The sequence below is a fragment of the Equus asinus genome, chromosome 6 (assembly GCF_041296235.1).
Source record: "Equus asinus isolate D_3611 breed Donkey chromosome 6, EquAss-T2T_v2, whole genome shotgun sequence".
NCBI classification, from domain to species: Eukaryota; Metazoa; Chordata; class Mammalia; order Perissodactyla; family Equidae; genus Equus; species Equus asinus.
Genome location: NC_091795.1, coordinates 75,323,393 through 75,337,144, shown reverse-complemented (window position 1 = coordinate 75,337,144; position 13,752 = coordinate 75,323,393). Strand labels below are relative to the sequence as shown.

Here is a 13,752-nt window from a genome sequence, read left to right as displayed (position 1 = left end):
ACTTAACCAATCCCTTACTCTTGGGTGTTTAGGTTGTTTCTGTTTTTCTAATTATAAATAATGCTGTAATGAACGTGGTCTGTATCTTTGATTATTTGCTTATGATAAATCCTAGAAGTAGAATTTCTAGGTCAAAGGTTTTGATATATATTGACTAATTGCTCTCGAGAGAGGTTGTATTGATTCACACTTCCAGTATCAATGTTTCCATGCCCTGGTCAGTGTTAGGGATTATAATTTTTTAATCTGGCATATTTACCTATCATCAAACATGCTTTACTTTAATCTACATTTCTTCACATTATTTATGTTTATTAGTTATTTGAATTTCTACTTTGTCAATGATCACTTTATACCATTCCATTATCTTAGGTTGTTTTAATATGTATGAGCTACTCATATAGCAGAATGTTAATTTTCATCATACTTGTATGTATTTTTCCCAGGCGGCCTTTTAATTTTTGTTTCATTTTTCTTATGTTTTAAATTATCATGAAGTCATCTATTGATCTTTTCCTTTGTGATTTTAATTACTTTCTAATTCTTTTAAAGACCGTCACAATGCAAAAACAAAAACAAAGAAAACGTTTCTTTTCTAACTGGGATTGATTTTGGTATTGGTGTCAGCCTATCTGGAGGTGAGTTAAAACAGGCTTAAACCGCCCTCTGCCTCTCCTCCCCTCCATTCTCCATCCCCCTGGAGCCCAGCTTGGTGGTAAGAATACAGAGGCCACATGCTCAAGATGGAAGGTGCAAACCAAGTTGAAAGGAATCCTCTTTTTCTCTTCAAAAGCTTCCTAATTTCTACCAGCTATCCATCCTTTCCTTCAGCTTCTAGTCTCCTGATGCTTCAAGCTAAAGGAGCTGACCTGAGCCCTGTGAACCTATCCGTTTCCTGGATGGAAGAGGCATCCTCTGTTCTTTCTTTAGTCCCTGGATGTGATCCTATGGGTTCCCCCAAAAGACTGGTTTTGTTTGCTTCCTTCATATGTGTCCCTCCTCAGGTTGCACCAGTTATGTTTTCCTATGCAGAAAGAGATTGCACTAGGCCACCATTTTGATTATATTTTCAGTTTTATTCACTTTACATTTCTCCAGGGAGGGAATGCCCATCCAACCATGTCAGCTGTAGACTTCCCTGGGCTGCTGGAAGGCACACAATCTCAGGATAAGTGCCTCTGCCTACTGTGGTCCCCGGGAGACTGATCCTCCCCACCTCTGACAGTCTCCTTTCCAAAGGCTAGGTCACAAGGGTAGACATGGACTTCTTCATCCTCCCCTTCCCCTCCACCCCCCCTCCCCCTACTTTTGTGTCCTGCTGTCGCTTTTTCCCTAGCCTTTACAGGTTTTGTTCTTGGGTTTATCCCTTGCTCTTTTTACTTTGCTATCTGCAAAACTGGCAAACCCAGCTGCAAAGCACCTCCCATCTTCCTGGAGCCATTTTCATGATTTAGAGAGACTAACTAGAGCTCTAGTTTTAGCTTGTTTGTGCCTGTTTTCTGAGAGCTGCTGTCCTTGTTATCTCCCCTCTAGCCATATAAGGTTTTTTTGACTAGTTGTCTCCTGTAATTGCTCTGAGGCAAGGAGGCTAAGCATTGGCTACTGAATTAAGGGGTGGGCTTTATCAGACAAAGGTTCTTTGATAGGTACCATGTTATTGAAATAATGGTCCAAAAGCATAGACTATCATATTTGTACAAAAAGAAAGATTTACAATAATCTAGGAATACTCAATCTGGACTCTTACATGCTCTGCTCCTACTAATCTTCCTGTGGCTGTCCTAAATTGCCTATAGAGATTCTCTGATATAGCTTTTTTTTTTTTTTTTTTTTGGTGAGGAAGATTCACTCTAAGCTAACATCTGTTGCCAGTCTTCCTCTTTTTTTGCTTGAGGAAGATTAGCCCGCCCTGAGCTAACATCTGTGCCAGTTTTCCTCTATTTTGTATGGGGGTTGCTGCCACAGCATGGCTTGATGAGTAGTATAGGTCCACACCTGGGATCTGAACCCATGAATCCAGGCTGCCAAAGTGGAGTGCAGCAGACAATTACCACGCCATGGGGCTGGCCCCCAATTATTTTTTTTATCATTTCTTGAATTATACATAGTCTAGGTAACCTAATGTCTAGATCATCTATCATCTGATCATGTGTAGGAGCTGTAGTATATTTTGTCTGGAAGCAGTACCTAAAATTAAACTGTAGGTGTTGTGTCCCATAGAAAAAAGAAGTATTCTAATAATGATCACAAAATATCAGTTATCGGTTAGGAGATAGGCTCATTAGAGATTTTTACTACTTCGATGGTTCTATTAAGCCAAAGTGAATAAAGTCCATTTTCCTTCAAGCTCTTTACAACTTACTTTATATCCTCAGATTTGTCTTTTATTTATTTATTTTTCATTCTCTGGTGCATGCAGGTATTTTAACTTAAAGACAAACTTTCTTATTTATTAAGAAAAATGAACTTAATTTCCTTTTTGCTTTTCAGTCAACTTTTACAATTTTAACTGCAGGATCTGATGTTGTATAGTAGTGGAACTGAGGTAGATAAAATGACGCTAAATCAGCGAGAATTACTGCCCGACGTTACGGGTAGTTCTACTTAAGGGTTTAGAGAAAGGACAGAGTATTGTTGCGTGCTAATGTCCCTTTTGGATTGGCATTGGAGGGATTTTGGATATGTAGTTGTCCTTTTGTTTTTTAGGCAACGTGGGTCATTATTTCTCTGGGCCTTCTGCTTGTAGTCGATACCATTATCCTTCTATGTTGGCTCCCAAGTCTTAAGAAAGGCCCATTTTGTTATATAGAGAGACAAATTACATGGGTTTCTCACTTGTTTACTGCCTAAGACTATCAAGCAAGTAAGGTTTGGCACAAATATTTATCAAATGACATACCTCCCAAACAAAAGGTCTAATGATCTCATAAAATATATAGGTCTGTTTGCCAAATGATGCACCTCCATACCAAAAGGTCTTTTAAAAAAAGGACTAAGCCTAATGACGTTATACAAAAGCCTACTTCATTACAAATCCTAGGAAGAAAGAAAAAATTCAGTAAGGGGAGCTCCATCAAACTAGTTAGATCTCATATTGTTGAGACTAACTCACTGGGTGGCAGATCTGAAGGACAAATGAAGTTTAGGCTCAAAGGGCCAGTGTTGGTCTGAGGGTTCCCGAGAATCCTGACTAGGATGGTCTTTAAAATGATCTTGGTGGAACCTCTAGATTTGTCCAAAGATGATGAAACCACTACTGAGTACCTGAAATAGAAAGACTGAATTTATTGCTTACTGTAGTGTGTTAATTCACTAGGGTTGCCATAACAAAGTACCACAGATTGTGAGGCTTAAATAAAAATTTATTTTCTTACAACTATGGAGGCTAAAAATCTGAGCTCAACGTGTCGGCAGGGTTGTTTTTTTCTGAGGCCTCTCTCCTTGGCTTGTGGATGGCTGTCTTCTTCTTGTGTCTTCACGTGGTCTTCCCTTTGTATGTGTCTGTATCCTAACCTCCTCTTCTTATAAGGACACCAGTCACGTTGGATTAGGACCCACCCTAATGACCTTATTTTACCTTAATTACCTCTTTAAAGACCCTATACCCAAATACAGTATCATTTTGAGGGGTCCTAATTGGGGGGTTAGCACTTCAACATATGAATTTGGAGGGAGGGAAGGTACACAATTCAGCCCACAACACACAGTAAGAGATAGTGATGCTGGTCAGGCATCTAGGTGACACTCTTGTTGGTTGGTTGGCACTCAGAGGTGTGTTTGAGTGAGTCCATCCGCACAGGCTGGCTTTCAGAAGCAAGAGGCTGACACTGATTGGATGGCTTGCAAAAATATATTCAGTGCAGCGGGTTCTCACTGATTGAACAGGTTTAAAGCTTACAGAATAGCCAGTCTTCTCCTAAGTTGGTGGGAATATTATTCTCAATATAAAAAGTGGCTTTCAGTTAGTCACAGTTTTTGTCTAAAGTGATCTAACATCTCTCAGCTCTAGACATGGGAATTTGTGGTACTTTCTGGCTGATACACATGTTTACACTCTGAATCCAAGTCAATGATATTCTGTTGGGTTTCACAGGAAAGAACGCAGGTTTGAGCCATCCTGGCTCCTCAGATCAATGGTTGCCTGGCCTCAGACAAGACACGTGGCTTCTCTAAGATTCAGTTTCTTCATCTGTAATTGGAAATAATAATAACTATCTGTGTTGTTATGAATATCAACAACATAACTTAAGTGAAATGCCTAGTGCAGTATCTGGTATGTTCCAGTCATGGTTCTCATCTCTGCTTATTAGACTCACCTGGATAACGGAGACTAGGAATCGCCCCACCACCCAGAGATCCTGATTTAATTAGTCAGGGTTCATTCCAGGTGGGTGATGACAAAACTCCAAAGGTGGTTCTAAGGGACATCCAGGTCTGAGAACCAGTATTAATTACTCCAAAAAGTGGTAATTCTCTTTCAATCCACCCTCTTCTATCTCTGTTAATTTTTACCCTGAACTTGATCCCCTTTCCAAATGTCAGCAGTTTTTCTCCTGTATCCCAGAGAGGGAAGAGCCCTCCCCATGCCGTATGTGCACAGTCTGTGGCAGGATGTCTCTGGCTCTGATATGACTTTCAAGTGGCCATCCTTTTAATGCATGAATGCATGAGTCACATTGATCACTTGGATGAGAGAAGTGTCCTCAGACCCCAAACTGGAATTGAGGAGACAGGGAGACTGGCAGAGAGTATTCCCTTTCTTGTTCTGAACTGTAAAGTGATTAAGTCACGTGGAAGTGTGCCCATAACATTTACAGGGTAAGAGGCAAGATACCAACCGAGATGCACATGCCATATGTCCAAACATTTAGGTTATTAATTAAACTGGCAAAGTATTATGTGAAATATATCCTATCATCCTACTTTGACAAATGTATCTTCATAACCCAAAAAAAGTGTTAAGCTATGCCTTATGTGTAAGTGCTAGCCATCAAAATAATTAATTAAAAAATTAAATTATGTTGAAGTATTCTGTTGATGGGCCAGGAATGTTTGGATAAGTAATAAAGACATACATAATTAACATATTATTAAATATTTATTCCATAACAATTGATCTTGTCTTTATCTCTACAAAATCAATAACTATGTTTTAATACTCACTGTATTAGTTCCTAGGGCTGCTGTAAAAAATTACCACAAACTCAATGGCTTAAAACAACAGAAATTTACTCTCTCACAGTTCTGGAGACCAAACGTCTCCACCGTGAAATCACAGTGTTGGCAGGGCTACTGTCCCTCTGAAGGCTCTAGGAGAGAATGCATTTCTTGCCTCTCCCAGCCTCTGGTGGCTGCCAGCATTCCTTGATTTGTGGGTGCATCACTCGAACCTCTGCCTCCATCTCCACACATCTTTCTCCTGTGTGTCTGTGTATAATGTCCCTCTGCCTGTTTCTTTTTTTTTTTTTAAAGATTGGCACCTGAGCTAACAACTGTTGCCGATCTTCTTCCTTTTTTTTCTCTGCGTTTTCTCTCCAAAACCCCCCAGTACATAGTTGTATATTTTAGTTGTGGGTCCTTCTAGTTGTGGCATGTGGGACACCAACTCAGCATGGCCTGAAGAGCGGTACCATGTCCGCACCCAGGATCCGAACCAGCGAAACCCCAAGCCACCAAAGAGGAGTGTGTGAACTTAACCACTCGGCCACAGGGCTGGCCCCTTTTTATTTTCCTCTTTCTTCTACAACACTAGTCACGGCACTTTGGACACACCCGGATCATCCAGGATTATCTCATATAAAAATCGTTAGCCACAACTGTGAACATCTTTTTTCCTATTAATGGAACAGGGATTAGGACCTGACATCTTTGAGGCCACTAGTCAGCTCACTACAATAATCAAGTGTCCTAGGGCCAGCCCTGTGGCCTAGTGGTTAAGTTCAGCACACTCTACTTCAGCAGTGCAGATTTGGTTTCCGGGTGCTGACCTACACCACTTGTTAGCGGCCCTGCTGTGGCTGCAGCCACAAACAAAAATAGAGGAAAATTGGCACAGATGTTAGCTCAGGGTGAATCTTCCTCAGCAAAAAAAAAAAAAAAAAAAAAAAGTTTCCTGGTTCTATGAACACTGCTGAACTAAAGGATTAAAAAAAATACAATGTAATTTTATTCAAAGTATATAAAGTTTGAATGTACTTTCATTGAAAATGTAAATTTAAGTAAATGTTGACAAAGTTTCATGTTTTCCATTTTTTCTTCTAAAACATTTAAAATTATTTATTAAACTTAAAAGGGAAAATACAAAGTAGAATCAGTACTGGTTAAAGAAAGGTAAAAAATTTAAAATTGTTTTTAAATTTAGTTCAATCTTATTTTTTAAAGAAACAAAACTCTGTATTTCTAGTGTTTAATGTCATCTAATTGCTAATGTAAAGAATCGGTAATGTGTCAAACATATTTCATCTCATTTGAATGTTACATCTGAGTTGTTTCAAATTGGTAAATGTCTCCTGGCCACTGTCCATATCTGTCACAAATAAAATTCTATTTCATGAGTACCTCCAAAACCGAAAGTAGAACACAAGGAGTTGCAAGAAAATGGACATCATTTTCTTCATTACTGAGTGCATTCTTACTGAGAAATGACACTAATTATGCAAGAATCTGTTGCATCCATGCTGAGAGGGAGATCTGACAAATTATCCTTTTTTTTTTTTGAGGAAGATTAGCCCTGAGCTCACTACTGCCAATCCTCTTCTTTTTGCTGAGGAAGACTGGCCCTGAGCTAGCATCCATGCCCATCTTCCTCTACTTTATACGTGGGATGCCTACCACAGCATGACTTGCCAAGTGGTGCCATGTGTGCACCCGGGATCTGAACCGGCGAACCCCAGGCCGCCGAGAAGCAGAACGTGTGAACTTAACCGCTGCACCACCGGGCTGGCCCCTGTCTTTTTTCTTACCTGGGAGCTTCTGCAGCTCAAATCCTCCCTCCTCCTGTACGTTTCATTCGTCAGTGCCTGTCTCCCACATTACGTGCAGCACAACCCACACACCTTTACAGCATTTGGACCCAGGAGCCTTTTGTTTGAAGGACATAGATAAAATGCAGAGATGCCTTTTCTCTGGAGCCTGAACAGTGTAAATCAAGAGAGTAGCTGTTCAAGGTCACCCTGTGTCCTTAGATCTTGAATGACAGGAACCCCCACATAGTCTTTGATTTATTTTGTGTGTTTGTGATATACGGGGGGCCCTTTAAAGCACAGCGCCCAGGACAGAAGCCTCCTTGTGTGATTCTAAGCAGCCAAAAGAGAGTTCCAGAGTCAAGGGAGAGAGAGCGTTCTCTAAATAAGGCTGGTTGGGTCAAGCCCAGAATGCGTGAGCTTGAGTGGCATTGTTCCTATAGCTACGCTTATGTCTCCATGCTGCATCTAATGAAGTCTCCTTGAAAGCCTTATCCTTTTTCAGCCGAATTGAGACTTACCAGAGGGAAAGGTCTTGTTTGCTTTGTGAGGGCAACAGCACACCCTTTAGGGGAAGCATGCTAGCAGTTAGAATTGTCAAATTTTCTTTTTTTTTTTTAAAGATTTTATTTTTCCTTTTTCTCCCAAAGCCCCCCGGTATATAGTTGTGGATCCTTCTAGTTGTGGCGTGTGGGATGCCGCCTCAGCATGGCCTGATGAGCCATGCCATGTCCACGCCCAGGATCCAAACCAGCGAAACCCTGGGCCGCCGAAGCAGAGCACGCAAACTTAACCACTTGGCCACGGGGCTGGCCCCAGAATCGTCAAATTTTAAGATCCCCAAAGACAAGGTAAAGGGGGACATCACTGGGCTGCCTGGCTTTGGCCCTGACTCACGAGGGCGGTTTCTGAATGAAATCTTACAGGATCTGGTTGCTTGTCATTAGGGAGTGTGGCTGTCTTGTTCTGTCTCCAGCCTGACTTACCTTCTACCAACATTTCCACCTCAACCAAATGCATCCTTTCTTTCCTCTGCTTCTTCACTCCTTGCTTTGAGGGATCTCCTGCATCTGCATTGATCCTGGCTCCAGAGTTATTTCCAGCATGTTCCCTAGGGAGGTTATTTTACTTAGTTACCTATTTGCCCTGTCCTACATCCACTCATGTACTTCTCATCCATCTTTGTTCGCCAGAGGTACAGCATGGAGCTTTGGGGGTCAGGCTAGGTTCAAATCCTAGCGTAACCTTGGGAAAGGTACTTATCTCTGCTCCCTCATTTGAAAAACTAGCTTAATATTTCCCTCAAAAAGTTATTGTAAGAGTTAAATGAGACATCTATTTAACTGTGCTTAGCACTATAGCTGGTTTATCTTATGCCTTCCATCCATGTGAACTTGTTTCCTTTCTCTTCTCTTATTTGTGTCAAAAGCTCCTGGCCCATCAAAACATTTCATCTTCTCCATACTCATGCTTCTACTAAAATGTTTACGGTAACTTTTGGTCTACAGTGAAAAATAAACACAATTATAACACTTCTAGTTGGGAGTACTGTATGATAGGGAAATTCTGCATTATGCCTCCGTAAGGGGGAAAATAGGAGGAAGGTGCATGGCCAGAAATGTAAATTCAACAAGGGTTAAGGAGGTCAGGAGTCTGTATAAAATAATGGCCCCAGGCACCAGCCCAGTAGCTTAGTGGTTAAGTTCATGCCCTCCACTTCAGTGGCCCAGGGTTTGCAGGTTTGGATCCTGGGCACAGACCTACACACTGCTCATCAAGCCATGCTATGGTGGTGTCCCCCATACAAAACAGAGGAAGACTGACACAGATGTTAGCTCAGGGCTAACCTCCCTCACCAAAAATTAAATAAATAAATACATAAAAAGAAAAGATAAAAAAAGAATAGTAATGGCCCCAAGGGAATTTCTGGACGGGTGAAGGGCTAGCTAACTCTCTGAGGGTTAGTGGTGGTTGTGGAGCTATTGTTCTGAGGGACACAGTGTTTTGCGAAGTGTTTCCCACAGTGGGATGCGAAGAAAGAACTGTATGTAAGCAGAAGGCTTTTGAAGAATATTAGTCTTGGGAGATCAGTTTTTAAGCCTTATACAACAGACAATTTTTTAAAAACAGTGTTATTGAGGTATAATTGACATAGGATAAATTGCACATCTTTTTACCATACAATTTGATAAATTTTTCCATATGTATATTCCCACAAAACCATGAGCACAATCAGGATAGAGAACATAGCCATCACTCCCCAACGTGTCCTTGTTTCTCTGTAGAGTCCCTCTCTGCTTCCGCTCCATCTTCCCCATCCCCAGGCAACCACTGATCCGCTTTGTGTCATTATAGATTAGTTTGCATTTTCCAGATTTATATAAGTGGCATCATATTGTATATTCTCTTGTTTTCTGGCTTATTTCACTCAGCATAATTATTTTGATATTTGTGTACGTTATGTATATATATAGTTCATTATTTTTTTACAGCTGAACAGTATTCCAATGTCCAAATATATCACAATTTGTTTATTCATTTGTGGATGGATATTTGCATTGTTTCCAGTTTTTGGCTATTACTAAAAATACTGCTATAAACATTTTTAAAATTATTACTATTAAACATGAGATTCGTTAAAGAATGTGAAAAGGGATTGAAGGGTCATGAAATGCTAGTTACCATCCCGACTTCTCCATGCTTGAGCTAGTGAGAAGAGCCTGCCTCCCCTTTCCTACCTAAAAAGACATCAGATAGAATTAAAGTACATAAATGTATCCAACCTGAAGCTGCTTGGAGAGAAGTGTCATTTACAATATAGTTTAAGGTTCTGGGTAAACATGGCATATTAAGTATATGCATCTAGGGGGCCGGCCCGTGGCAGAGTGCTTAAGTTCAAGCCTGCCACTTTGGCGGCCCAGGGTTTCGCCACTTTGGATCCTGGGCGCGGACATGGCACCGCTCATCAGGCCACGCTGAGGTGGCATCCCACATGCCACAACTAGAAGGACCCACAACTAAAAATACACAACTATGTACCAGGGGGCTTTGGGGAGAAAAAGGAAAAATAAAATCTTTAAAAAATTTTTTTAAAAAATGCATCTAATTTCTCTCTTCCTTCAGAAACCTGTTAAAACTATGGTAAAGAAAAAAATTAAGACATAACTCACAATGAAAGAGATGAGAGTTGGTAACACTGTTGGGAAGCTAGATAAGTGACCTAGCTGACCCGAGAAAGCCCAATCCTAAAAATGGAATGGGAAAAGCTAAGGTAGACTTTTATCTACACTGAATGATCCCTGAAGCACTAGAGGCCTGTGGGACCGGAGCTCTGGGGTGGGAGGAGGAGGCGCTAAAATGAGGAGGACTCCTGCAAAGCTGAGTCAGTCAGCTGGAATCACTGCGCGCTGCTCCCCCGCCCGGTCCGCAGCGGTGTGTAGAGCTGTAGACTGTCGGATATACAGACTGGGTCTTGAATGCTGAGACTCCTGGCTTTCTCTTTTTCTTTTTAAATTTTTAAATTTTTTTTAAGATTTTATTTTTTTCTTTTTTCTCCCAAAGCCCCCCGGTACACAGTTGTGTATCTTTTAGTTGTGGGTCCTTCTACTTGTGGCATGTGGGACGCCGCCTCAGTGTGGCCTCATGAGCGGTGCCATGTCCGCGCCCAGGATTTGAACCGGTGAAACCCTGGGCTGCTGAAGTGGAGGGCGCAAACTTAACCACTTGGCCACGGGGCCAGCCCAAGACTCCTGGCTTTCTCCTTCCACTTGGCTCTGGAACTCTGGCAGCCAGGCCCTAACCATACAGGTAGGAGTTTCAAAGAGTCTGTCTGAAAAATCCGACAAGCCCAAGAAAAAGACATAGTGACATCTGAATTCCCAACAGACCGCCCAGCCAAAGCACTCCACACTGATTCTAAAGCATATCTCACCCACCGGCTCCGTTTCCATTTAGTATTTTTTTTCAACTGAGACCATATATTTTTTTCTTTGTTTCTTCCTTTTTTTATGAGGAAGATTGGCCCCTGAGTTAACATCTCTTGCCAATCTTCCTCTTTTTGCTTGAGGAAGATTGTCCCTGAGCTAACATCTGTGCCAATCTTCCTCTATTTTGTATGTGGACCCACCTCAGCATGGCTTAATGAATGGTGCATAGGTCCGCCCTCTGGATCCGAACTCACAAACCCTGCTGCCGAAGCTGAGTGGGTGAACTTAACCACTATGCCACTGGGCCAGAACTGAGACCATATTTTTTCAGCCCATTTTATTACTGGAGTCCATTTAGCCTGAAGGGAGACAGACTTAATTACAATCACTGTCTAGCATAACACATTATTTAAAACAAACCAACCTTGAACTATAGTGAAAGCTGCAAGTTCACAGTATGGGTCAATGGGGTTCCACACACAAGTGAGGAACTTGGTGTAGTGGTCAGTGGTCAGTGTGTTTCTACAACTGTTGATCTTTTTAACAATTGTCAAATAGTTTTGACAGTGTTGGATCTTGTGCTTGGAAAACCATATGGACACACTGATCAAATACCATTCCCTGCACAAATAGCTTTTCATTACTTCTCAGGGAGAAGACATCCTAGGGCATCCGCTCTTCTCTTAGAGCTCAGGTCTGGCTTCCTTTGGCATCTACTGGCAGCGGCTGAACTGAGCTGAGAACCTCTTCCCTCCGAAGTCTAGAGGGGCTCTAGGTAGTGAGACAGAGTGAATTAAGAATTATTTAGCTTTTCTGCCTTGGAGCCAGGTACTGGGCGAGGGTCTTCCAGAGAGCTGCACGTGATTCCTCCAAGAATCCTGCGTGGTCGATGTTACCCTGCAGCTTTCTCCCGCATCGTGAGTGGCATACTGAGTGCAGGCTTCAAGGCGACTCGGGCAGAGTGCCCCGCTGTCAAGTTCCGGCTCTCGGAGCCTTGGTTTTCGCCTAGGAGTGCTGCTGTGAAGACTAAAGGACGTGCGGATAAGCCATCAGCTCTGTGCTCAGCAGCAGGCAGGAGGGGTGGCAGGCGGATTTCGACAGCGTTCAGTCTATCCTCCAAAAACGTCGCTGCGCCAGCGGTCCGGCCAGATGTCCCACTCGGTCATGGTTTACGTGCTATCAGTATCAAAACCAGATACTTTTCTTACACTTTAGTTCACTCAGGAATAAAGAGCCTCTGTTGATGCGGTTCTTAACCTGGGGTTCACGCACTCCACTTTACAGGGTCTCTAACTCCCAGCCACGGTACCCAAACGTTGGTAGTAGGGCCCACGTGCATTTTGCGGGAAGGACTACTGCTTTCATCAGGAAGTTAGGAGGGTTCTGACCCAAAAGGGTTTAGTTATCAAAGCGGTAGACCCTCCAACTAAACCGCGCTTGAGCAAGACTGCAGCTTTGAGCCACATTTTAACCCGAGTCCTCGGTGGGCGGTCCGCGAGGACTCCACGCCCTCCATTTCTGCTCCTCGCGGCAGCACCCCCTTAGGGGCGGGGCGGAGATCAGCCACTCCCCTCCAACTCCGCCTATCCTGTGCTCGGGACGTGGCATCTCCACGGGGCCTGCTCAGTACCAATGACTCTGGTTGGCCTCCTAGGCGGAAGTCGGTGCTGAGCACGGTGTGTGTTTCCCAGGATGCCCCGCGCTGCTGTCATGGCCGCCTCCATGAGCCTGTATCCACACATGGGGTTCTAGGGTTGTGGACTTATATACTGGAACTGTCGCCTCTAGACTTCGGCTCTTTGGACCCTCCTCCTTTCACTTTCTTTTGTTGAGTCCTGTGTGGCCCTTGTAGGAAGACGTTTTAGCTGCAGCGATGTCCGGGTTGATGTGGACCCCGGAGCTGGCAGTTCTGAGGGGCTTTTCCACTGAGGCTGAGCGGCAGCAATGGAAGCAGGAGGGAGTCCCCGGCTCAGGTGAGAGAGGTGCACCTGCCAGGGACTTAGGCCAGCGTGGGGACTGTGGCGAGAAGGGGTGGTGGTGGCTGGGTTCTCATCCCTCCTTGTTTTATATTCTTCCTACCAAAATCTAGCTGATTTCTTACAGCTTTGGTTTGTTGTGTCCTTGACGTGGTGGGCGTGGTCTTTAGGCTCCGTGAGTGTCTTTACCCTAAACTTCTCACCGCGCAGGTTCAGTAATAATAATGGTAATGTCAGTTACTTTTCTAAGCCCTTCACATGTCTTCAGTCATTTAATCCTTATAATAGACACGTAAGGTAGATACTACTTTTAATCGCATTTTTCAGATGAAGACTTTTAAGTTCAGATTGGTTAAGTAATTTATTTAAGGTGAAACAGCTGGTAAGCAGAACAGCTGAAACGAGGCAGCAAAGATGTAATCTTGTGAGCAATGCACATTTACTGGAGAGAGAAAGAGTTAAAAGGCACATTTACTAGTGGGATATAGGCACATCTGGTTTAGGCTGCACTCGGAAGAGAGATAACAAGTTAGGACATTATATAAGTGCTGTGTGTGTGTACACAATAGGTGTTTCAAGAGAGAGGTACTTTCTGAAGTCTGGTCGTCTGGAAAAGTTTCATGGAAGAAGTAAGACAAGCTGATTTTTGATTAAAGAGTAAGACTGACAAGTGGAGAAAAGTTCAGCAGGAGAAATCACAAGTGTAGAAGTGTAGAGGCAGGAATGTGCATGGGACATTAGAGGAACAATGAGCGAACCAACTTTTCATCAGGGAGTGTAGTGGGTGTAGGAGGAGTCTGTTGGTGGGAGGTCTTAGAATCCTGACTGAGGAAACTTGTCTGTTGTCAGTAGGAATCTTTCTAATTCCCAGAAGAAAGGTGATAATAC

At 42.8% G+C, this 13,752-nt stretch overlaps 1 protein-coding gene across 2 annotated transcripts in view; it reads left to right on the top strand.

Moving 5' to 3' along the window:
• Positions 1-12,557: 12,557 nt before the first annotated feature.
• Positions 12,558-13,752, top strand: part of TTC27 (tetratricopeptide repeat domain 27) — a 176,440-nt gene continuing 175,245 nt past the window's right edge. The window contains exon 1 of one of the 2 annotated variants that reach the window (XM_014854931.3): positions 12,558-12,861. In XM_014854931.3, coding sequence (XP_014710417.3) covers positions 12,762-12,861 — 100 coding nt within the window. In that variant the 5' untranslated portion in view covers positions 12,558-12,761. The remainder of the gene's footprint in view (positions 12,862-13,752) is intronic. The other variant, XM_070512289.1, reaches the window with a different exon arrangement.